The 25,769-nt window shown below is 38.0% G+C and overlaps 2 protein-coding genes across 2 annotated transcripts; both read left to right on the top strand.

The window, feature by feature from the left end:
* Nucleotides 1–274: 274 nt before the first annotated feature.
* LOC121972496 lies at nucleotides 275–5,321 on the top strand. Its single transcript, XM_042524157.1, has 4 exons — nucleotides 275–327; nucleotides 3,046–3,224; nucleotides 3,315–3,377; nucleotides 5,093–5,321. Exons 1-4 carry the CDS (start codon nucleotides 275–277, stop codon nucleotides 5,140–5,142), a joined length of 345 nt encoding a protein of 114 aa, XP_042380091.1. The 3' UTR covers nucleotides 5,143–5,321.
* A 13,329-nt stretch (nucleotides 5,322–18,650) lies between these two features.
* Nucleotides 18,651–22,515, top strand: LOC121972495. The gene is made up of 4 exons (XM_042524156.1): nucleotides 18,651–18,772; nucleotides 20,232–20,387; nucleotides 20,481–20,563; nucleotides 22,260–22,515. Exons 1-4 carry the CDS (start codon nucleotides 18,651–18,653, stop codon nucleotides 22,307–22,309), a joined length of 411 nt encoding a protein of 136 aa, XP_042380090.1. The 3' UTR covers nucleotides 22,310–22,515.
* The last annotated feature ends 3,254 nt before the right edge of the window (nucleotides 22,516–25,769 follow it).

Here is a 25,769-nt window from a genome sequence, read left to right as displayed (position 1 = left end):
AGACAAAACCATTGCACACCTTCACTCGAGGATTAAGGAGCTCATCACTAGACTTTCGAATTTTGGAGAAAAGGTAAGTAACTAAGATTCGCTAAGGTACACTCTTAATGTATTCCCTAGAAATATGAAATGGACATCATTAGTAGATGCCTACTATATCTCTAAGGATTTAGAATCTATTACCTTAGAAGAGTTATTTTCAACTTTTGAAGTCCATGAATCGAGATGTGCAGATTTAAAGGAGTCAACGCACAATATTGCCCTCAAGGAGAAGATGGATGAACAAGAGTCAGAATCTTCTTTCGACAATGAGGAAATGGTGATGATGTAGATCAATTTAAAAAGTTATTCAAATCTAGGCAGGGTAGAAAGAGAAGAAAAATCAGATGCTACCACTACGATGAAGAAGGGAACGTTAAAGACAACTACTGCCCTAAATTGAAGAACAAGGACAAAGGCAAGAACAAGAAGCTCGTCCAAACGAACAAGCACAAAAACCTGAAGGTGACGTGGGACGAAATGTTGTCCGAATCAGAGATTGAGGTCTTCTCTGGACTTGCATTAATGGCAAGCTATCAAGACTACAAAAATGAAGCAAGCTCGTCTGAAATTAGCATCGAGAGCATAGATGAAGGGGGAGGGACATCGGAAGAAAGCAGCACTTCAGGGGTACTCACCAGGACTTTCCCACTACCTGGCTTCACTCACCAGGACTTTCACGTAGCTTCACTCACTAGGATTTTTCTATGACCTAGTTTCACTCACCAGGACTTTCACCTAACTTCACTCACTAGGATTTTCCCACTGTACGACTTCACTCACTAGGACTTTCACCTTCCTAGTTTCCAGTTAGGACTTCCCAGTCAAGTATCCAGCCAAGTCTTTGACCTATTTGACTCTCCTTCACATCTAACTGATCAGTCCTAGACCAGAGGGGAATTGTATCAATAATCTCTCCAATCAGACGATTGCTCCTGCAATCTCCATATATTGTCAAACATCGAAACTCAAACATCGAGACTCAAACTTGAGTCAACTCAAGCTTAGTCAACCTGGTCAACCTTGACCCAAGGGATATTGCAACAATATCTTATACTTACCTGGCTTCTTGTTATGGACAATCAACTGTGACACAAATCTATTTGTTAAAGGAATTGTGATATTTTAAACTAGGATGAATAATAGCATGTTTGTCAAGAGAAAATTCTTTTAATTCAAATACCTATAAGAATGAAATAGAAAAACTAATATCAATTATAATTTATACTATAATAATAACATAAACAGGAATATTATATTCTCACCCATGCTTCAAAATCTAACGATGATTTACCATTATGTCAAGAGAGTAGGCATGATTAAAAGTCATTGCTTTTGTATCGATAGACAGCAAGTGAAAGTGTGCATCACCTGTGGTAATAGGTATAAAAATATACCTAATCTCTTCATTTACTAAATGACTTTTTATGATTTGTGTCGTGACAGTCTTCCATAAAAATTTTGATGTTGACTATAATTGTACAAAGAGATATATAAGTAACTAATTAATATAGTATATTCAACTATTATATATTATCTGATAATTTAAACTCCTTACAATGACTTGGTTGAAAAAACACATAGAGTTATTGTATGGCCTACTAGATGAGGAGGCCCCCTAAATAGAATCGAACAATAAATATCAATTAACTCCCCTCTTGTAAAAATATTAGCATTTACATCAGATAATAAGAAAATCATAGTTAAACAAAAAGGTGCTTAGCTTCCTCCCAAACAAGTTTTGTAGTAGGCTTGAAAACAAAATCAATTACTTTCAATAAGGTAAATAAATATTAGAACTTGTGAATTTTTAAACTTGTAACAGAATTAAATTAACTATATAATGAGGGGTTAAAACTATTATACTTTAATTTTCCCAATGTATTTAACAAGTATGTCACATCTTCATATTATTTTTTCTTCTTGGAAGTTTTAAATTATTTCTTGACATACTATCATAAAAAAATTATAATTAGTGATTGAAATTAAACTACTCAAACTAATTGATGTGTAAATACAAACTTATTGCAATGGCTTATAATCTCATTTTGTTAAGTTTGACAATTCTTTCAACCTCCTTCTTGGCCTCTTCTTTAGAATTTCCTTTAGGAATTGAGATAATCTCTCCCTCTTCTTGTATATCTTATATATCAATTTTTTATTTTCCTCGGTCAAGAAAAACTCCTTTTCTTGTGATGTTCTCAAAAGGCTTGTAGATTTCTATCTTGATTCTTTTCTTCTGAGGTAAAAGCTTAGACCATATAGAACTATCAATAGGAGTATCCTTGTAATTATAGTGACTTTGATCACATCCTCTCCTAAATCTTGATTTAGAAGCAACTGGTTCAGGATGAGAATCCATTGCAAGGTCACTTGATTTAGCCAAGATACCTTACTTTTCTATTATTTCAAGTAATTCTTTCACCCTTTTATTAAGCAACATGCATGTTCTCCATTGTTAGTTCTTTGATTTAGTTATGATGCATAATATAATTAGGGCATTAACTATCACTTGGGCATCTGATTTCTATATCATGTACCAGTGATGTTTCTAATAGATGTAGAGTACCATCAAGGTAAGGGAGATTTTCTACCAATATATTTTCAAAAGGGTTAGGGACTAGTTCACTAATAACATATTAAATCAGAAATAATTATTTAGAAATTACAAATGAAAGTTAGGTGACAGTGTTCGATATTTATCTCTTCAGATGAGACTTGGTCCAACAAAACTCTCATCTTACTAATATGTGAAGAAGTAAATCTCCATTTATTTATTCGTGGATCTTCACTATGATATGATTTCTGGATTGGGACATATTCACTGTTTCTAATAATGTTGGAATAGAAATTTTAATAAGGAAATATAAATAAATAAATGTGGCATCGTGATTTCCACAAAGTTATTTAGGTCGTTTTCATTAAAGGAGTCTAAATTTACATCTAATCTAAATCTTATGGGCCAAAATTTAGGTGGGTTGATTAGTGAACTTGGGGCCCAATTAGGAGTAGTGAAGGTGCCTTAAATAAGAAGTGGTCGCGGGGGAAAAGAGGGGAAGGGAGCGGTTTCATCGGCAAAGGGTGGAAGCAGGTCGCGAATCGTGTCGGGCAGGGGGAAAGAAGAAGGGTGCACATCTTTTGGCAAAGCAGAGCTCAGGGAAGGCAAATAATCTTCCCTTTTGTAGGTACGGGTAGGGTTCTTAGGTAGGTTGTTGTCGAATTTGAGAATGTTGAGTGTGTTCTTGTTTTGCTCAGTGTGTTTTTCCCGAATTTAGGCTTTGCGATGCATTCTTGTGAGGTTTTGCAGATGACGATGATTGCCTTCCTCCTTGAGCTCGGTTAGTTGATTCAATTGCTTCGGATTTAAACGAAAGTAAGCAGTTCTACAATTTGATGCGTTTTCTTGTGATTTCGGCAGCTGCGAGCAATGGATTTCCTTTAGGGTTTGGTTTGTGTCGCTCGATTTCTAGTCCGTGTTGCTCGATTTCTTTGGATTCAACCTTGGTACATAGATTTAGTGGATTAAGAGTTTTCTTGTGTGTTTTGGGATAGTTTTGGAGAGAATGGGGATTTACTAGTAAATGATGGGGTCCTACCTCTCTTGTAGTCCCTATTTCAATTGCAATTGCTTGATTCTTGCGGGTTTGGCAATAGATTTCATTTGAATATGTGGAGGCTACAATTTCAATAACATCATCGATTTATCGCTGGTTGTGTTCGGATTTGGTTGTGAGCTCGGCGTTGATTTATTCGAGTTGCGAATGTTCCTGTCAGGTTTTAAGTACTGGTTGCTGGTGTCCATGTTAAGTTATAGTTTAGATATTGTGACCATATTACTACGGATTTACTGCTTTTGGGCTTGCACACTTGGAGTCTTGAATGTTCCTGCACATGTATCACCTTGAGCTCCAAATGTGTTTACACAAGTTCAGTCTAAGTTAATATTGTTATTGCAATTGCTTTAGGCTTACCTGCATAGCTACTTGTTTTAAACTATTGTAGCATATGCTTAGGTACTGATTTGAACAAGTCGGGACAAGTTCATGTCTCAATTATGGATACCTTGATAATGTATGGCTTAGAATATTTATGTGAACCCAGTATCAAGATCACCATGCTTATGCGCTTAGTTAAAAGGTTGTTTTTGTGCATCTTTGGCTGTAGGAAATAGTTGCTACACATGTTTAGTGTAATGTTTCAATTGTTGATGCTCAAAAGTTGATTGAGAAGGAATTATGTTACCAGGTACCCACTTGTATAAGTTGTATGAGCGAGTATTCAATTGCTTCCTTAAAATGCTTAAGCAGTGCATGCTCCAAAATGAAACTGCCACATGTGCATCACTTTCATCTAGGATTAGTTCAAGATCTGGATCTCTTTAGAATGTGTTTACCTTTGGTTTTATTTTGCCTGCTGTTGTCTTGTACATGTGTAGTATAAGTTTAATTTTTACGCATCTTTAACTGTAGAACTTGTTAAGTGCATGCCCAGTATAATGTTCTAATTGGTGATGCATGAATGCTTGCTTAAGAGTGAATTATGTGTTCAGATATTCACATGCATAAACTGCTTTGATTAAATCATAACATCCTCAATGTTATGATAGAATCATACTACTATTTATAGGATTATGGATGATAGGTTTGAATGTTGACAGAACTAAAATGCTATAAAGGTGTTTTGTAGATTTTCCTAAGTAAGGGGGTAATTAGATGAATGTGGGTTTAGGTGGTGCCGATATGGGTTAGGTCCCTTAGGATGAGCTCCAAGGAGGGTCCTTCCAAATATGACTGATGACTGATAAATGACTAAAAATGACTAACAACTAAGAGGTACCTCTCAAGGTTTATGGCTGATAAGTGACTATGCTCTCTAACGGTTTACCACTATAATCTCATATTTATCTCTTTATGCTCTACAGAGGTTTCCTTATTATGTATGTATGATTTATTCCTTTCCTTAATGAATGCAAATGTTTTAGTAGCCCTGCTTTATATCTACTTATGGATTTTTACTTGTTGGGTTAGTGAACTCACACGGTAATATTGCACAGGTAAAGGAAGTGGTATTGGGATGGTGATAGAGGACATGAAGATGGAGTGACCCAGAGGAGGAGATGGAAAGCAAGTCACACTATCTAGGGCCGCTATGCATGATATTCAATTGGAACCTTTGATTGTATTGTGATTAAGAGTTTTAGCTTAAATATATAAAAAAACTGAGGTTGTTATTGTTATGTCCAAGTTACAAATCATATAGTCGGAATGTTTCAATTGGTATCAGGGCAGTCGCTCCCAAAGGACAATGTGTGCATGCAATCTCGTCAAGGACTCGAATACTACCGTCTTCAAGTCTGTGAGATTTCCCTCTCTAAGTTATAGTTAAGAATTTAGTTATGATTATGTAAATATGCAAGGTAGTGGAGTGGATATTATAGGACATGTAATGATTTGGTTGTCCATACCTAATCGGCGATAAATGGTATGCAAATCAAACAACTTTGTTTTTGAGTCACTTTGGCCATAACATACAGTTCAGATCAACCATCCAATAAGTTAGATGCCTTGACTCCTCACTATAGAACATATTTAACACATTTTAGTTAATCTAGTGCAAGGATTTTAATCAACAAAACTATTAGGATATCATGTGTGTTGATACTCTATACCAAAATATTTCCCGTTATAACACCTATTGGACATCTCACATCGATCTCCTTATCCTTCTTAGGTATCTCTTTCGCAAAGAGTGAAGTGATTTACAAAGGGTGTTTTGATTGGTTTGGCAATTCTGAATATGTTGAAACGCTCTATTACCTTCTTACTTTAGCTTTGTAAATAAATCCGGGAGGTGTGTATGTTTTGCTCATGTTTGATAAGGACTGGATTGATAAGGGCTTAGGGACAGGAATCCTAAGTTTGATCTTTCTTGATCCACCATACACTTACTGGTTAGGAACATAAATAGTCAGCCTTGAGGCATCGTTCACCCTAGCATGGTGTTGATATTTGACTCTAAAGTTGTGTGACCATTCAGGTTTTGCTTTTAAATCATCTATAGCTTCGTTAAACACTTAATTTGGCACTCCATAAGGTTAACATTATGACTTTTCATTATCATAGCTAGCCAGAGAGATTTGAGTCATGTACCCATACAACTGAATAAAGCATAATACCCTGCAATGTCCTTTCCATTAAAAAAAACATGTAGGTCTCATAGTGACCATCAAGACAAGGTAGCCTTGTTTTAGGGATCGTGTAGAAGGTAGGATTGGAGAATTGGATGCTTAAAGAAATTTTACAATAGAAGGTGGGCATTGGGATAAACAATATTAGTTACATGGAGATGCCGAGTTGACTTTTGGAAAGGTTAAATAAGGTAATTGCTAATCGGATCCAAACAAATCTGTGATTCTTTTGCTGCAATCATTTAGAATAATAGCAGTTCACCATCTCTTCATGGAGTAGTACCATTGTCAAGAACGGATGGTGAAGGTATTGTGAGTTTTAATTGAACCAGATGGTAGTAAATTTGTAAATCCTTGGGTTTGTAGGTTGGTAAGATGCCATAAGAATTTAGCACAGGTGTAATACCATAGTATTGTGCTAAGGAGTGTGTTTGGATCACATCTGTGCTTGGGTGATTTAAAAATTTTAAATGGATTACTAGTCATAATAACTTCACCGAATGAATTCAAGATAAGTTGTGCATTAATAGTCATATTATGGAAAGGGAAGAATATTGAGAGACGATGAAAATATCTACTAGCCTGAATGTGTTTATTGAATAATTGACCTGTACATTTTGTATTCTTTGGGTTGAATGTTCTTACTATGCTCCATGGGACTGGGATTTGAAGGCAAAATTTTCTAAATATTAGGTTGTTTACATGCTACTTTGGATTTTCATAGATCATGTTAGGATTAGTTTTTGGTTATGAATATGAGACAGACAAGGTTATGTGAGTTGCCAATGGGCTTCATCTATGTTGGACCTCATAAATGGAAACATTTGTTTAAGTTTATTATGCAATCCTAGCCTTTGATTGGTGATAATGATTGATCCACATTTCTTGTGAAATTTTTACTATGTTGAATAAGTTAAAAGTGATATTCTATTCAATCATAAATTTAATAGTTGTCAAGTTTCCTTAAATAGTATTGATAGTACACTATTGGGAGACGGTTTGTAAATGTGGCTTAACTTTGTGACTCAGATGGGGAAATTCTTTCTTTGAGGAAATATCATCAAAGGTATTCATCTTGAAAAGGTGAGAGAAAGTCATCAGTGGAGTTGTTAAGATTCTGACAGTAAATTCCCATCTCAGTAGATGCATAAGGTCAAAGTTAGTAAATTGTGTAGAACATCTCCGAAGACTTATTTTATCCTCTCGGTTGAGCTCTCTTAAACACGTGAAAGACATTGCTATATGTCAAAAGAGAGATGCTAATTATTAAGTGCTTTAGATTTTCTTTGAGAACTAAGTTCTTTAACCAATCATTAATATTTTTCACAATTAAGCCTGACATCAACCCTCACATGGGTCAAGCCCTATAAAGAAACAACAAGAGCTCAAAGGGTTTATGTGAGCCCAACATGACTAATGTAAGAACAACAATTTGTTGAATAGTGAGATGGAGTCTCTACTTCATACATTTTAATACAAACCAAGTTGAGAAAGGCAATCTCGTGGGCCAAGCAATGTACTAGACCAATAAGATGGGACTTTACACAGGCTAAAACATCCTATGTCATAGGTCAATCAGACATAGATTGACTTCATAAGCCCAACTTAGACTAACCCAAAAGTTGGATGATGAGGTCAAATTCTCACCCAAGGACCAAATTGGTGCACACTAAAATAAACCCATTTCTCTTACCCAAAAAAACAACATTCACCATTACATAGTATATATATATATATATATATATACACGAGAGGTCGTTTGACTACATGGAATCCCAACCCGATTTGTGTTTGATAGAGATTTGAAATTTTCTTTTAGATTTTTGGGAAAGTTTGCATCACAAGTTGGGTACGAAGCTCACCTTTAGTATTACTTTTCATCGTCAGACTAATAACACTACAAGAAAAAAAATCTAACAACAACGGTTTTTCACCGTTGTCGTAGACCATTTAGCACTGTTGTTAAATGCCGTGTTGTTAAAAGGGGTGCCCAAAGACAACAGTTTTTAACCGTTGTCTTTGAAGGCAAAGACAACATTTTTACAACGGTGAAAAATTGTTGTCTTTTTCTTCATAGACAATAGTTTTTCACCGTTGTCTTTGAGCGTCTACCTTTAATAATAGGGTCTTCAACAACAGTTTTAAACTATCTACGACAACGGTGAAAAATCGTTGTCTTTTTTAGATAAAAAAATAAAAAAAATTAATACACAATTTTTCAATATTATAAATCATTCAAAATACTAAATTTCAAAATAAAATTTAATATACAATTTTATAACATTCAAAAATAATATCTATAATATTCTGAAGAAATTTCATAAGCAACCAACAATATGATAACACTATTAAAACAAAGGTAGAACAATGTAACACGAGATTTTCTACTTAGATGTCGGTGAAGAGGAGGGATTACAGCTCCTAGTGCTCCTTAATTTGTTAAAGTCTTTTCATTTTTTTAGCTTGTCGGCATTCTTCCCAATACTCTTGAGGACATCTATTCGAATAAAGATATATATTACAAATTAGAAACTAAACTGTACGCGTGATTCTAATTGCATTGCATAAATGTTACATAACCATAAAAACCATTTGATATAGTCATTTAACAAAAGTGCAAAAAGCGTTATCTATGTAACATAAATGGTAACCTCTTGAAACAATATGGTGGCTCTTAAATTTCTTATTAAGCAGAATTTTCATTCTATGTCACTGCATATAAAGCTTCTATTATAAACCATGCAAACATTATTTTTCCCAGTGATCAAGCAGCATTAATTCTAAAAGGTACAATCTCATGCAAACGTTCCCACACACTCCATATGATGCTAAGGAGTAAGTCATACATTAAATTCTAAAAGGGGCAATTAAAGGAAAGAATGTCTTCAATAAAAATGAATCCAGAAAGTTACCATAGGCTTTGGATTAATACTTTAAGTTTACATTGATCATGAGCTAAATCATAAAAAGAGAAGTGGAGTGGCATCTTACATCAGTTGACTTTCTAATCTTTAATTTAAGTTTTACCATTTAAAGAAACAAGTCTATTTCTTCCTTTTGGAATCTCAAGATCTATTACATCATCAAGCTGATGCATAGGATACCAATTTAGATGTTAACAACTTATAAAGTATATTCCTCATTAAATTTGTGTCCTCACCTTAAGAAAATCTGGAATATACTATTTTAAAGTCATGAACACGTTAACGTTTTCACCAACTATAGTAGGAATGGCTGCAGTAATTACCTGAAACAACATAAATCGTTAGTAGTGATCCTAATTAATGAAACAAAACAAATATGAAATTAAACCTAAGGAACAAAAGAGCAAAGCAAGTATGAAATCTAATCCTAATTAATGAAAGACATCCTATCTATCCATTAGTAGTGATCTCATAGCGCATTGCCACTCTACACTACGATTTCACCATTAACGGAACCAAACTAAGGAATGAAAGAGCAAAGCATTAAATGAACCTAACCTAAGAAATGAAAGATGATGCAAATAAGAAAACCTAGTCTAATTTAAGCTATGATTGCAAGGAAATTAAAGACAACATAAAGTAAGCAACTAAAGAAATTAAGCATAGAACGTAATCTAGAGCATTAAAGAAATCTAATCCTAATTGCATACAATAAAAGGACAACTATCACTAACATTTAACCAAACAAAGCATTGAAAGAAATTAAGGAACTAAAAATCAGTTAACAAATGTGTATCTTGAAACTTTGTGAGCATGGAATCTCTTGATGCATTCACTTTTGTTGCAAAGTTAGTTTTGTAACCAAAGGCTGTTTAAGCTTGAAGGAAAATAGATGGTTGGTTTATGCACTCATTTTCAATGAAGCTTGAACGAAAATAGATGGTTGGTTTATCCAACCCGCCTTCACCTCTTCCCGATCGGCTGCCTGTGCCAACAACATATATCTAATTACCAAGACTCACTAAATTCTTAATAAATTCAACATGAAATGTTCATAAGCTCATTTAGAATGAAATACCAACTTATCAGGCATGATTCGTGTTGTAATCTAACAAGAATTACCTTCTCAAGCATGTACCTAAATACCAACTTCTTTTTGTTGGTGCAACCTTAGGTCAAGGTTGACCTGGGTGACCCGACTCGAGTTGACCTGACTCGAGGTATATTTTGATGTTTGACAAGAATGGAGAAGTTATATTTTGATGTTTGACAAGAATAGGAACTTGGGGGATTGTGGGTGCAACCTTTGGTCAAGGTTGACCTGGTTGACCCGACTTGAGTTGACCTGATTCGGGAAAAGTCCAAGTATGGAGACTTAGCACGGAAAAGTCCAAGCAGGGAGCTTGGCATGGGAAAAGTCCAAGTATGGAGACTTGGCACGGGAAAACTCCAAGTATGGAGACTTGGCACGGAAAAGTCCAAGTAGGGAGTTTGACACGGGAAAAGTCCAGGTATGGAGACTTAGCACGGAAAAGTCCAAGCAGGGAGCTTGGCACGGGAAAAGTCCAAGTATGGAGACTTGGCACGGAAAAGTCCAAGCAGGGAGCTTGGCACGGGAAAAATTCAAGTATGGAGACTTGGCACGGAAAAGTCCAAGTATGGAAGCTTGGCATGGGAGGTCAGAGAGAGCTCGGTAGCTCGTTTTCTGGACTGGATGGAGTCGGAGAGGGCTCAGTAGCTCGTTCTTCGGACTAGGTCAGAGAGGGCTCGGTAGCTCGTTCTCTGGACTGGATGGAGTCGGAGAGGGCTCGGTAGCTCGTTCTCCGGACTAGGTCAGAGAGGGTTCGGTAGCTCGTTCTCTGGACCGGACGTGGAAGTCGGAGAGGGCTCGGTAGCTCATTCTCTGGACTAGGTCAGAGAGGGCTCGGTAGCTCGTTCTCTGGACCAGACGTGGAAGTCGGAGAGGGCTCGGTAGCTCGTTCTCCGGACTAGGTCAAAGAGGGCTCGGTAGCTCGTTCTCTAGATCAGGAAGGCTTTAGGGTTTAAGGCTGGGAAATTGGATCGGTCTGCTGACCGATCCGGTGATACTATGGGTATCTGGATCGGTCTGCTGACCGATCCAGTGATACACTGATTCTCACTGTGGGTCATCTGATCGGTCTGGTGACCGATCAGTAACCAAACAGATTGGGAGAAGGAATAGGAGGGATCGGTCGGTGGACCGATCCACCTATGGCCTGATCGGTCCACAGACTGATCAGGGCTCGGCAACCAACTCTCTGTGAGAGTTGGGATCAGTCTAGGGATCGATCAGCCTAGGGCCTGATCGGTCCCCTAACCGATCAGATCTGGCCTGGACCGATCAGGGTGGAGCCTGATCGGTCCAAGTCTAGCCGTTGAGTCACAACGACTAGATTTCTGTGTCTTCTTTGTCTTCTTCGCAGGTTCATATAAATCAAGAGATGGAGGTGGAGGGCCTCTAGAGGCTGGTTGACTACTTCTTGCTTCTGCGATCTTAGCTTTGTTGAGCTCTCTACTGCTGAAGCTTCGTGTGAGCTTCCCTCGGCTGGGTCTCCAACTGAACAGTTGCTGCTGTGGTTGGCATCCGTGAAGTTGCTGCTTCATCAACAGTCGACGAAAAGGCAAGCAAACTAGTGTTTTTACATTCATATTGCTCTTGGCTTCTTGCTGTATTTATTTGTACTCCGATCTTACTGTTGCAAGAGAGATTATGGCGAGGTTTCTCCACCCAGAAGGAGTTTTTATTAGCCGAGTTTCCGGGGTCTCATCCACCGACGGATTGATAGGATTCGTCCACCTTACGAACACGCCGAGGAGTAGAAGTATCATCTCCGAACCTCGTTATATCGTCGCGTTTGAGGTTTGATATTCTCCATTTTCGTTTCTACTTTTTATTTCCGCTGCGCTAACTCAAATTGTAGGAAGAAACGAGAATTTGGGGTCGGCTATTCACACCCCCCCTCTCTAGCCGCGCCCGAAGGTCCTAACAAGTGGTATCGGAGCAAGGTCGCTCTTCGTCGGATTAACACCCGGGGGAGCACGAGCTAGAGAATGGATCAACTTGGAGAACACGTCACGATTCCACCCTTCTACGATCGCGACGACTTCGCGTATTGGAAGGTAAGAATGAAGTATTTTCTTATAACTAACCTAGTAAATTGGAATTGTGTACAAGTAGGTTTTATTCCTCCGGTGGATAAAGAAGGAGAACCTCTTGAGAAGAAGAAGTGGACGAAAGAACAAATCCACCAATCCATAATCAACGACGAGGTAACGAAAATCTTTGAATTTTCATTACCTAATGATGTCTTGTGTAAGATAGGTAGATACAACAATGTCAAGGAGTTGTGGAACAACTTGGCTAAGTTCCATGAGGAGAGCTCCAATTCAAGTCATGAAGAGGAGTCAAGTGAGCCAAGTAGCTCACATCATGGAGGTATGGAATTAGAAGTTGAGGGCTACTCAACATCTAAGGAAGAAGAGGAGGAGAGTTATTCTTCAAGACTGGAGCAAGAAGAAGAAGCCTCTACCTCCAGAAGGGATGAAGGAGAGAGCTTATATCCATCCTCAACCCTAGGTAACTCAAGCAACTTAATTTCAAGTAAATTACATATAATGTGCTTTGAGTGTAGGGAATATGAGCATTACAAAAGTAAATGTCCAAAGAGGATTAGGAAGACTCCACCGGCACCAAAAGTCAAGGAAGCCGGAGTCCCGATATGCAAGGGCAAGGAGCACGTGGTGTGCTTCCAATGTAAGCATAGGGGACATTATAGGAGTCAATGTCCAAGGGGGAGGCAACCTCACAAGGACAAGAGACCAAGCACATCTATAGAGGGAGCTAAGGCAAACCCTAAGGTATCCTTTAAGGCACATTCTTGCAATTCTAATAAGACACATGCTAGTAGTTTTATTGCAATTGTCAATAGTGATAAGCATGATAACCATAGAAACCGATACATGTCCTTAGGTGCCAAATATGTTAGCCTAGCTAAGGACAATGCTAGAAATGCCAACCCTAGAGTTAACTCATCTAAGGTTAAGGAAAACCTAGATAGGAATCCCAAAACAACTAGACATATGCCTAGGAATACCTCAAAGAAAAATGGAAAATTAAAGCTTGAGGTACTAAAGAAGGAAAATCAAGTCTTGAGGTCAAGACTTGACACTTTAGAAAAGGCTTTTAAGAATTTGGAGAAGTCAACTCTAGGGTCTAAGGGTCAAAAATCAAAGCCCAAGGACATGAGAGGTTTGGGTCACAAACCTAAGTCTCAAGTGGTCAAGCCCGCTTATCATAATGTTCCATTCGATTATGGAACAAGACCTAGGGCTAAGAAGACCATCACCAAGGTCACAAGGGGAGTCACCCCTAGAGTTGATCTTGATGAGTCCCAAATGACCAAGGCTTTAAAGCCTAGGAGGGTCATTAGGAGGGTTGCTAGGGAAGTCATCCCTAGTGAATATTTAGTGAACCCAATGAGCTCAAATAGGTATTGGGTTCCTAGGAGTGTGATTCCTTCACGCTAGATGTTTTAGAGTGTGCAAACCTTAATTGGATAGGTAGTTAACCTACTCATGGCAAAAGGTGGCATTTTAGGAATTTTCAAGGTGTAATCAAGCCTTGAAAATGAAATTAAAAATTATTCCTAAGGTGATTAGGATGTGCCAACCACATTTGAGGAGTTTTCTAGGATCAATCTAATTGGCACATAGTGATCTAAAATTCTCTAGTATATGATTTTAGGTCTATTACACTTAGGAATATAGAATTTATGGTAAAATGATCAAAATTTATCAAAAATGACAACTAAGACTAGAATTAGGTATTTTCTATACCTTTATATGTTATTTGCCATACATTGTTTGTCATATGCCATGTCATGACATCATATTTATTTTATTATCATTTGAAATGTCATGATAATACTTAGGTTAGTTATATGTCATGCCTTATTTAAGTTTCATACTTTATACCATGACATCATGACATTGACACATATTTCTACTTATGATATTATTTTATGCCATGTCATCATCTCTTGCATTTATGATCAATTAAATTGATTTAAGGATAAAAACACAATTTGATATGGAGACCTAATTGTTGTTTAGAAAATGCATGAGAACTTACCTTAAGATGACCTGAACCCATATCTCACATCAAAATTGACTTGGATGTGTTTGATACACCTTAGATGTGTGTGAGATATTAGGATTATGAGTTAGGATCAAGGTGCATAGTTCTTGTACCTAGATGAGCCTAATTCGAATTTGAGGATCATAGGGAAAACTTGTGTACAAGTCATGTACATTTAGCCCTAAGATTGTGGTCCTAAATTGAATGGTTTAAGATCATTTCAAAATTGATTTAAAAACCCTTGATGAAGCTTTTCTAGTGATAGCATTCATCATTGAGCAAGTTGATACAAAGATGGATTAACCTTGAGCTATTTCAAAGTCTTTCGAACTTTGTATCAAGATTAAAAAATGGGAGTTATTTTCATAGAAAATTATTTTTTCATGATAATATATGTGATGAGGAATGTATCCTCAAAATTTTACAATTTTTGGAATTTTCTGTAATTTTTTAGGGGTTTCTGAATTTCGGGAGAAAAATCAGAAATCCTTATTAGAGAGTTGTGGACCGATCAGAGAAGATCCTGATAGGTCCAGGGAAGTCTGGATCGGTCGCTGGACCGATCCAGGGCAGTGTGGATCGGTCTGGTGACCGATCCAGTGGAGTCCTGATCGGTCTGGTGACCGATCAAAGCGTGCCAAAATGCTGATTTTCGACTGTTGTCTGAAATTTCAGCTATGGAAGTTGGTGCTTTAGATTTCTAAAGGGTTGAAACTCTCCAAGACATTGTTGGTGCAATGGTCAAGGAGGAGTTGACCTTTAGGGGGAGTTTTACCTATTGGTCAAGGGGGAGTTGACTTTTAGGGGGAGTTTTTACTCGTCAAGATTTTTGAGGATGAGTGATATGGGATTATCACTGAGTTGATTGTTGATTTTAGTATCAAGGGGGAAATTAAGGGTTTCAATGAAAGGTATGAGACTTTCATTAGGAAGAAACTCTTGACCTTGATTCACCCCTTTTGATGTGTGTCAAAAAGGGGGAGAATGTCCAGAGAATGTTCAAGGAAGAACATTGGAGTTTGGGGAGAATGTTCAGAGAATGTTCAAGGAAGAACATTGGAGAACTATTGGAAAACCTAAGTTAGGTTATCGGGTTAACGTAACTTGATTATGGTTTTTGTCAAACATCAAAAAGGGGGAGATTGTTGGTGCAACCTTAGGTCAAGGTTGACCTGGGTGACCCGACTCGAGTTGACCTGACTCGAGGTATATTTTGATGTTTGACAAGAATGGAGAAGTTATATTTTGATGTTTGACAAGAATAGGAACTTGGGGGATTGTGGGTGCAACCTTTGGTCAAGGTTGACCTGGTTGACCCGACTTGAGTTGATCTGATTCGGGAAAAGTCCAAGTATGGAGACTTGGCACAGAAAAGTCCAAGCAGGGAGCTTGGCACGGGAAAAGTCCAAGTATGGAGACTTGGCACGGAAAAGTCCAAGCAGGGAGCTTGGCAGGTATGGAGACTTGGCACGGAAAAGTCCAAGCAGGGAGCTTGGCACGGGAAAAGTCCAGGTATGGAGACTTGGCACGGAAAAGTCCAAGCAGGGAGCTTGGCACGGGAAAAGTCCAAGTATGGAGACTTGGCACGGAAAAGTCCAAGCAATGAGCTTGGCACGGGAAAAGTCCAAGTATGGAGACTTGGCACGGAAAAGTCCAAGTATGGAAGCTTGGCATGGGAGGTCAGAGAGGCTCGGTAGCTCATTCTCTGGACTGGATGGAGTCGGAGAGGGCTCGGTAGCTCGTTCTCCGGACTAGGTCAGAGAGGGCTCGGTAGCTCATTCTCTGGACTGGATGGAGTCGGAGAGGGCTCGGTAGCTCGTTCTCCGGACTAGGTCAGAGAGGGTTCGGTAGCTCGTTCTCTGGACCGGACGTGGAAGTCGGAGAGGGCTCGGTAGCTCGTTCTCTGGATTAGGTCAGAGAGGGCTCGGTAGCTCGTTCTCCGGACTAGGTCAGAGAGGGCTCGGTAGCTCGTTCTCTAGATCAGGAAGGCTTTAGGGTTTAAGGCTGGGAAATTGGATCGGTCTGCTGACCGATCCGGTGATACTATGGGTATCTGGATCGGTCTGCTGACCGATCCAGTGATACACTGATTCTCACTGTGGGTCATCTGATCGGTCTGGTGACCGATCAGTAACCAAACAGATTGGGAGAAGGAATAGGAGGGATCGGTCGGTGGACCGATCCACCTATGGCCTGATCGGTCCACAGACCGATCAGGGCTCGGCAACCAACTCTCTGTGAGAGTTGGGATCGGTCTGGGGACCGATCAGCTTAGGGCCTGATCGGTCCCCTGACCGATCAGATCCGGCCTGGACCGATCAGGGTGGAGCCTGATCGGTCCAGGTCTAGCCGTTAGTCACAACGGCTAGATTTCTGTGTCTTCTTTGTCTTCTTCGCAGGTTCATATAAATCAAGAGATGGAGGTGGAGGGCCTCTAGAGGCTGGTTGACTACTTCTTGCTTCTGCGATCTGAGCTTTGTTGAGCTCTCTACTGCTGAAGCTTCGTGTGAGCTTCCCTCGGCTGGGTCTCCAACTGAACAGTTGCTGCTGTGGTTGGCATCCGTGAAGTTGCTGCTTCATCAACAGTCGACGAGAAGACAAGCAAACTAGTGTTTTTACATTCATATTGCTCTTGGCTTCTTGCTGTATTTCTTTGTACTCCGATCTTGCTGTTGCAAGAGAGATTGTGGCGAGGTTTCTCCACCCAGAAGGAGTTTTTATTAGCCGGGTTTCCGGGGTCTCATCCACCGACGGATTGATAGGATTCGTCCACCTTACGGACACGCCGAGGAGTAGGAGTATCATCTCCGAACTTCGTTATATCGTCGCGTTTGAGGTTTGATATTCTCCATTTTCATTTCTACTTTTTATTTCCGCTGCGCTAACTCAAATTGTAGGAAGAAACGAGAATTTGGGGTCGGCTATTCACACCCCCCCTCTCTAGCCGCGTCCGAAGGTCCTAACACTTTTGTCCTACTTCATAAATATTGCATTGAGACAAGATCTGGAGCCAGAGAAAAAGGTCAGTCAGGTATTTTGAGTAGAACATAGACAAACAAGCGTTTCTTGTATAGTTTATATTAGAAAGGACCTGTGCTTCTACACTGGCACAGACAACATATATGCTCCATTTTCTTGTGTAATTGTTGTAAAGGTGAACTTTGCCAAATCTAAGTCGAGGTTGTCTTTGTCTTATTCCATCGAAGAAGCAATGGTGAATGGTAACGCGAATACATCTATCGGTAACATGACTCTTGTCTGCTCCAATAAGCATTGTCTTGTCATGATTGGTGAAGCGGCATCTGTTCAAACCTGGAAATGAGAAGCATACAACAATTCTTGCAGTGATCACCACTAACTTTTTTATGCTAATCTATTGTAAGAACAAACCATATTGACAAGATTTCTTAATAAGGTTGCAGATTTTGCTAAAGAAATTTCAGAAAAGATTGCTGCATTATGTTGTGATGGCTAGTAAAAGAAGGAAAGCAACTGCAAGTGTATCAGAATATAGACCAAAAGAAACAGAAACTTCTACAAGGACAATTAATCTATAATCACACAGAAAATTAGTATATTACATCACCTTGAAATGGTGATATCAGTACTTTCGCGAGTGATATCAATTAGTCCATCATCATAATCTTGTAAGCTGCAGCGATCTATCTAAATATGCCTCGACTTAGGCTTTATCTGAATACCATCGACATCATGCCCTCTGCCACCTTCAAATTCCAAACCAGTAGCCCAGCCAGCAACACCAATGACATAGCCAAGCATCTGGCAGGAAATATGGAGGTAAAACCATGCAGGGTCTGCGGACTTGAATGTCTTCAGATATCTGGCAAATATTTGACCCAGTGGAAACAAAACACCCCAACTGACAACACAAAGAATTCCATGAGTCTGCAAAGTATGGAAATCACAATCAAATCGATGATCAAAGGTTTATAAACAACTAAAAATTAAGATTGTGAAAGACCTGTTTTCTATCATTGATCATCGATTTGATTGTGATGACCTATTTTCTTCCTACTGGGACAATCAAATCGATGCTTTGTTCGGAATCTGATGAAGGAGCTTCACACAAAACGCCCAGCTCCTGAACTCCCAGAACCGATGAACAGCAACCAAATATCGGCTGTGCTTGCTTCACAACGGTGATGATGAATGAATCTTCCACCAAGGAACCCCCTCGGATGGAAGATGAACGGAAGTAATGGAGGTGCTGGAATGAACCACCGCCAACCTCTGCCTCTGCCGCCTGAACCCTAGTAGGAAGAAGTGAAGAAGACCACCGTAAGGTGAAGGATCTTGTCGGAGAACCCCTCCGACAAGGTGGATGCTCGTTGCTGCTGCCGTCGCTCGCTATTGCCGCCAAGAGATGTTTGCTGTTGTCATCACCGATTGGAATCCAGAAGAGGAAGATTGGGCAGTGGATGGCCGGCCGGCGGCGATGTGTGGGTAGAGGTTGCCGCCGGCCGTTGGTGAAGGAGAAGAAGTGGAAGGGCGGTGGCGTCGCGAGCCCTAGCTCAAGGAGAAGCCGCGCAAGATCAGAATCGGGGGTTCTGGTACTGTGCCGTGCGAAGAAATAAAGGAAAGGGAATGATTTTCTCCTCCTTTAATCTCGGCCATCCGATTTGATGAAGATGGATCCATTTGATCTAGCTGATGAAGAGATGAGTGGTGTGGATCTAGTTGCCTTCTTGCTTCGATCCAATGGTCCATGTAGCTTCAAATCTGGATGGAGGGTTGGATGGCTTAGATCTGAATGAAGGAGGAAGATTTCTCTTGATCTGGATCAACGACGCATATTAATTCTGCTTGATCTCCATCATTTGACCTCCAAATAAAGTAAAATTTGGAGGAGGAGCATCTTTCGCGGAGGAGTCGCGAAGGAGGAGTCAGAGATAGGTTTTTGTTCGTTTGAAGAGTCACAGAGAAGTGAGTTTTATATTTTTTTTCATGAAGTTAAAAAAACTGTTGTGTTTTTAGGATTCAACAACATTCAATAGACAACAGTTTAATAAAACTGTTGTATATTATCACATAAGCAACACTAAAAGACAATAGTTTTTTAAAACCATTGTATTTGACACACATTAGACAACAGTGTTTTGAAAACTGTTGTTATTTAAAAAACATTATGGTGAACAACAACAGGTTTCAATAAAACTGTTGTTAAATGGAAAAAAGACAATAATTTCTTGAAAAACTGTTGTCTATTAGGTGTGGTTAAATTCAGAAATTCTTATAGTGTGGACAATCTGAATGAGTGATACAGATTCTAGAGGATATGCTGTGAGCCTGTGTGATTGATTTTCTTAAAGAAGGGAAAACTCAGTCCAAGGTATATTGGACCTTTTGAGAATTCTGGACCAGATTGGAACTTGAGCATACCGAGTTGCTCTATCACTGAATTTATCAGGGGTTCATAACGTGTTCCACATATCTATGCTTCAGAAGTTCATTCCTAATCCCTCCCATATGATTCATCATGAGCCCGTACAGTGGACGCCAGTCTTGTCTTACAAAGAAAGGTCAGTTCAAATTCTTGATCAATAGATCCAGAAGTTGAGGAATAAGGAGATCAGAATGGTGAAGGTTTTATGAAGAAATCAGCATACAAAAAAAGCAACTTGGGAGACCGAGCTTGACATGCACAACCGCTACTCTGAATTGTTTGATAAGTCAAATTTCGGGGTCAAATTTTTTTTAGGGGGGAAGAGTTGTAATATTCCACCGTTTCTAATAATTTTGGAATAGAAATTTTAATAAGAAAATATAAAAAATAAATGTGGAACCATGATTTCCACAAAGTTATTTGGGTTGTTTCCATTAAAGGAGTCTAAATTCACATATAATATAAATCTTATGGGCCAAAATTCCAGTGGGCTGATTAGTGAACTTGGGGCCCAATTAGGAGTAGTGAAGGTCCCTTGAATAAGAAGGGGCCATGGGGGAAAAGAGGGGAACGGAGTGATTTCATCGGCGAAGTGCGGAAGCAGGTGGCGAATCGCGTCGGACAAGGGGAAAGAAGAAGGGTGCGCGTCTTTCGGCGAAGCAGAGCTCGAGGAAGGCATGTAATCTTCCCTTTTGTAGGTAAGGGTAGGGCTCTTAGGTAGGTTGTTGTCAGATTTGAGAATGTTGAGTGTGTTCTTGTTTTGCTCAGTGCGTTTTTCCCGGATTTAGGCTTTGCGATGCATTCTTGTGAGGTTTTGCAGATGACGGTGATCGTCTTCCTCCTTGAGCTCGGTTAGTTGGTTCAATTGCCTCAGATTTAAATGAAAGTAAGCGGTTCTGCGATTTGATGTGTTTTCTTGTGATTTCGACAACTGCAAGCAATGGATTCCCTTTAGGGTTTGGTTTATGTTGCTTGATTTCTTGTCCGTGTTGCTCAATTTCTTTGGATTCAACCTTGGTACATAGATTTAGTGGATTAAGAGTTTTCTTGTGTGTTTTGGGATAGTTTTGGAGAGAATTGGGATTTACTAGTAAATGATGGGGTCCTACCTCTCTTGTAGTCCCTGTTTCAATTGCAATTGTTTGATTCTTACGGATTTGACGATGGATTTCATTTGAATATGTGGAGGCTACAGTTTCAATAACATCATCGGTTTATCATTGGTTGTGTTCAGATTTAGTTGTGAGCTCGGTGTTGATTTATTTGAGTTGCAAATGTTCCTGTCCGGATTTAAGTACTGGTTGCTGGTGTCCATGTTAAGTTATAGTTTAGATGTTGTGACCATGTTACTACGGATTTACTGCTTCTGGTCGTGCACACTTGGAGTCTTGAATGTTTTTGCACATGTATCACCTTGACCTCCAAATGTCTTTGCACAAGTTCAGTCTAAGTTCATATTGTTATTGCAACTGCTTTAGGCTTACCTGCACAGCTACTCATTTTAAACTATTGTAGCATATGCTTAGGTGCTTATTTGAACAAGTCAGGACAAGTTCATGTCTAAATTATGGATACCTTGATAATGTATAGATTAGAAGATTTATGTGAACCCGGTATCAAAATCACCATGCTTATGCACTTAGTTAAAAGGTTGTCTTTGTGCATCCTTGGCTGTAGGAAATAGTTGCTACACATGTTTAGTGTAATGTTTCAATTGTTGATGCTCAAAAGTTGCTACGAGGTACCCACTTGTATGAGTTGTATGAGCAAGTATTCAATTGCTTCCTTAAAATTCTTTAGTGCATGCTCCAAAATGAAGCTGTCACATGTGAATCACTTTCATCTAGGATTAGTTCAAGATTTGGATCTCTTTAGAATGTGTTTACCTTTGGTTTTCTTTTGCCTGTTGTTGTCTTGTACATGTGTAGTATAACTTTAATTTTTGCGCATCTTTAACTGTAGAACTGGTTAAGTGCATGCCCAGTATAATGTTCTAATCGGTGATGCATGAATGCTTGATTAAGAGTGAAATTATGTGTTTAGATATTCACCTGTACAAACTATTTTGATTAAATCATAACATCCTCAATGTTATGATAGAATCATACTACCATTTATAGGATTATGGATGATAGGTTTGAATGTTGACAGAACTGAAATGCTATAAAAGTGTTTTGTAGATTTTCCAAAGTAAGGGGGTAATTAGATGAATGTGGGTTTAGGTGGTGCCGATACGGGTTGGGTGCCTTGGGATGAGCTGCAAGGAGAGTCCTTCCAAATATAACTGATAACTGATAAATGACTGAAAATATCTGACACCTAAGAGGTACCTCTCAAGATTTATGACTGATAAGTGACTGTGCTCTCTAACGGTTTACCACTATAACCTCATATTTATCTCTTTATGCTCTACTGAGGTTTCCTTATTATGTATGTATGATTTATTCCTTTCCTTAATGAATGCAAATGCTTTAGTAGCCTTACTTTGTATCTACTTATGGATTTTTACTTGTTGGGTTAGTAGACTCACACGATAATCTTGCACAGGTAAAGGAAGTGGTATTGGGATGGTGATAGTGGACACGAAGACAGAGTGACCGAGAGGAGGAGACGGAAAGCAAGCCACACTGTCCAGGGCCACTATGCATGATATTCAATCGGAACCTTTGATTGTATTAAGATTAAGAGCTTTAGCTTAAATATATAAAAAAAATTGAGGTTGTTATTGCTATGTCCAAGTTACAAATCATATAGTTGAGATGTTTCAGACTAGTTCACTAATAACATTTTAAATTAGAAATAATTATTTAGAAATTACAAATGAAAGTTAGGTGATAGTCTTCGATATTTACCTCTTCAGATGAGATTTGGTCCAACAAAACTCTCATCTTACTAATATATGAAGAAGTAAACCTTCACTTATTTATTCACGGACTTTCACTATGATATGGTTTCTAGATTGGGACATATTCCAAAATCCATATATGTTTCATTATACATAATCTCACATACATAATAATGTCCATATAAAAAATCACATTTACCATTATAAAAAAATTTACAGCCAAAAGACCATAAAATCCCTTTTGGTATGAAATTGAAATGGTCATTTGATATGTCTGACTTGATGAAAAAAGATTCTTAATGGTAGGCAATTAGGGAGCAATAATTTGATGCATTACTTCAAACCAATTGAATTTACCTAGATTTTCAAAATCATCTACAAGACCTAATGGAATCTTATATGTATTAGAAGAAAATAACATACAAATAAATATATACAAAATGTATAATTTATAAAATACTAAAAATCATCATCTACTTCAATTCTATGAGAATAAAGTTTAAGCAACTCCTTAATTCTTGATCTAGTAGGTTCTTTTTTATTAGAGAAGTAAGCAAGAAAGAGGTCACCCAATACATTAGTTGAATTCATAGAAATAGAAACACTCTATCTAAAATAATAGGCAACAGAGATACATCTCTTCTAGTGAAAGAAACTGGGACACCTGAAAATTTAAAATGATCAATTTTCTATCATGTTCTTCTAACTTTTAAAACTAGAAAATGTACCTAAAAATATAAAGGTTTGAGATGTTGAATCCCAACTTTGAAATATATTCATCGGTAGACCATGAATTTATTGAATATCTTGTATATCACAAAAAAAAGTAAAAGGGGACTATTTAATAATCGTTTTGTGCCAATCATGTAAATGAACAGACCCACAATCCTATCTTTCATTATTAGATGACCAGAAAACTATCAAAGTGACCTAAAACACTAGTCCATTGGAGTTTACGACCAATATCAATTGATGACTAGAATTATTCAAAATATACATTATTAAAATAAATAAATGTACATATTACACAAATAATGGTTCTAAGATTTTGACATTGAATAACAATATGTCTTTTGACTTCTATGTTTTTATCAATATATTGGGGTGATGCTAGTTTTCATATTACAGTACTACAGTGATGTTAGTTTTTCAGACAGACACTAAACATGTTAGTCTAACTTCTCTATTTTTTAAAATTGGGTGATGCTAGTTTTCAGAAACCAGTATCACGTTGGTGTTGGTTTTCAAAAACCAACACCAATGTGCCCATTTTTGAAAATCAGCACCAATATAGTAATCAATAGATTTTTAAAAACCAGTACCAATGTGGTGCTAGTTTTTGAAAATCAACACCAATATGGTACTAGTTTTTGAAAATCGGCACTAATGTAGTCATTTTTGAAAATCATCATCATCATGTTCTTCAAAATCAAGCATCAAAGTGATCTTGCAGTGGTTTTTAAATAACTGTTCTTAGAAACTATGATCGATAAAAGAAAAACACTCAACATACCTTTGTAACACCTTGCACCATTCTAAAACATAAGTACAAAAAGAAGAGGAGGAAGATAGCTAGTATAGTTTTGATGAAACTCTAACTCAGTTGTCATGAGCTGAGAGTTGAACAAAATGACCCGTGCCTAAGGTTTGAATCAGGGGGCGAGAGAGGAGTAGATGAGCGATGAAAAAGGTTTAGGCGAAGGAAGAGAAAGAGCAAATAAGCCCACGTGAAGGAAGAGAGGGATTAAAAAATATGGATTTTGGCTGCATCAAGTGGTCACGTCGGATGTCACCCTTGGTCGCTCATGTAAGGGTGTACAAGGACCCCGCGGGTCATCCGAGTTGGTATGTGGCGGGTGTTGCCACAATGAGATCGCAGGGTCGATCCTCGGGGCAACTGGAGAATAAATCCCCTATCCCCGTATTACACCCTGTCCGTCACATGCTCGCTCGGATGCTGCGATTTACCTCCCTCGTGATGGCCTTGGGTCGGGTACAGCGAGGGCGCTGGGGGCAAACGTTTCGCCTTTTGCCACAATGTAAGGGTGTACAAGGCATCAAAATTTTGTATGTGTGTATGTGTATATATACATATAAAGATGTATTCTTAATGACCTTCTTAATGTTCTTAATAATCCATTTATATTTTCTTTTTTTTATAATTCATGTATCTAATTTTTGCAATTCGACTAATTCTGGGGGTGACCGATCAGAGCTTATAGAAGTCTCCTACTAACCACAGGATAAATTGAAAAGTACTTGTAGATCTCCATCCAGAGCAGCCAACGTTCTTTGGTTTATCCTCCCACGGGAGGAAAATATCTTATAATGTGTCATAATTGAGTTTTGAACATTAAATGTTTGGTTAGCTGTTAAAGTGTTTGACTACTGCACCATTTCCTAGGGCATTTATCCTTTTCTTATTTTGACTAGAGGTGGTATACTGAAATTTATCAAAATTTATATCGTACGCTATTCCAAAATATTTGGTATAAAAAAATCATACCGATAACGTATAGAAATTTCAATATACTAAAAATTTGGAATTTTTAATATGGTTAAATTCTATATCGTTTAGAGTAACATTTTGATATCGATATTGTATGCCTAAAATTTCATGATAAATGTTATACTAATACAGAAAATTTGGTATGATATAATATCATACCAAAATTTTTAGTATACTGTTAAATTGATATGATTCAATATATTTTGGTATTATATGTGTGGTATATTAAAATTTTTGGTATTATTTTCCACCCCTAATTTTGACTAAAGATTAGTATTACAAAAAATGAATAAAAGTTAAAAGGACATTTCTTTTTTTAGAATCATCAAGATTATGTCGTATTTTGAATATTTTTTTTATTTTTATCAAAATGACCCACTAAACCCTCCACTACATACTAACAGCTTATTTCCATTATTATCTCTCTCTTATTTTTTTTTTCACCTAAATCGGCTCATTATAGCAATTATGAATTGTAGCTGCTACACAATTATAGCAGCTATGATTTCGTAGCTGCTACAACATATAATTATTTTTTTTTAAACTAATATTATTTGGAGTCTCTAAAATGGATTTAAGTAACATTTTTTAGCCTGAAACCTAGCTATTACAAGTTTCATCTCATAATCAGTTGTAGTCTTTGAATGCGTTTTAAATTAATATATTGTGCATCCTGTGATTCAATTTAAGTAAAAAATTATAA

This window comes from Zingiber officinale, chromosome 4A (genome assembly GCF_018446385.1).
Source record: "Zingiber officinale cultivar Zhangliang chromosome 4A, Zo_v1.1, whole genome shotgun sequence".
Classification (NCBI taxonomy): domain Eukaryota; kingdom Viridiplantae; phylum Streptophyta; class Magnoliopsida; order Zingiberales; family Zingiberaceae; genus Zingiber; species Zingiber officinale.
The sequence above is the reverse complement of the archived record's forward strand: the minus strand, read 5'-3'. Positions and strand labels throughout refer to the sequence as shown.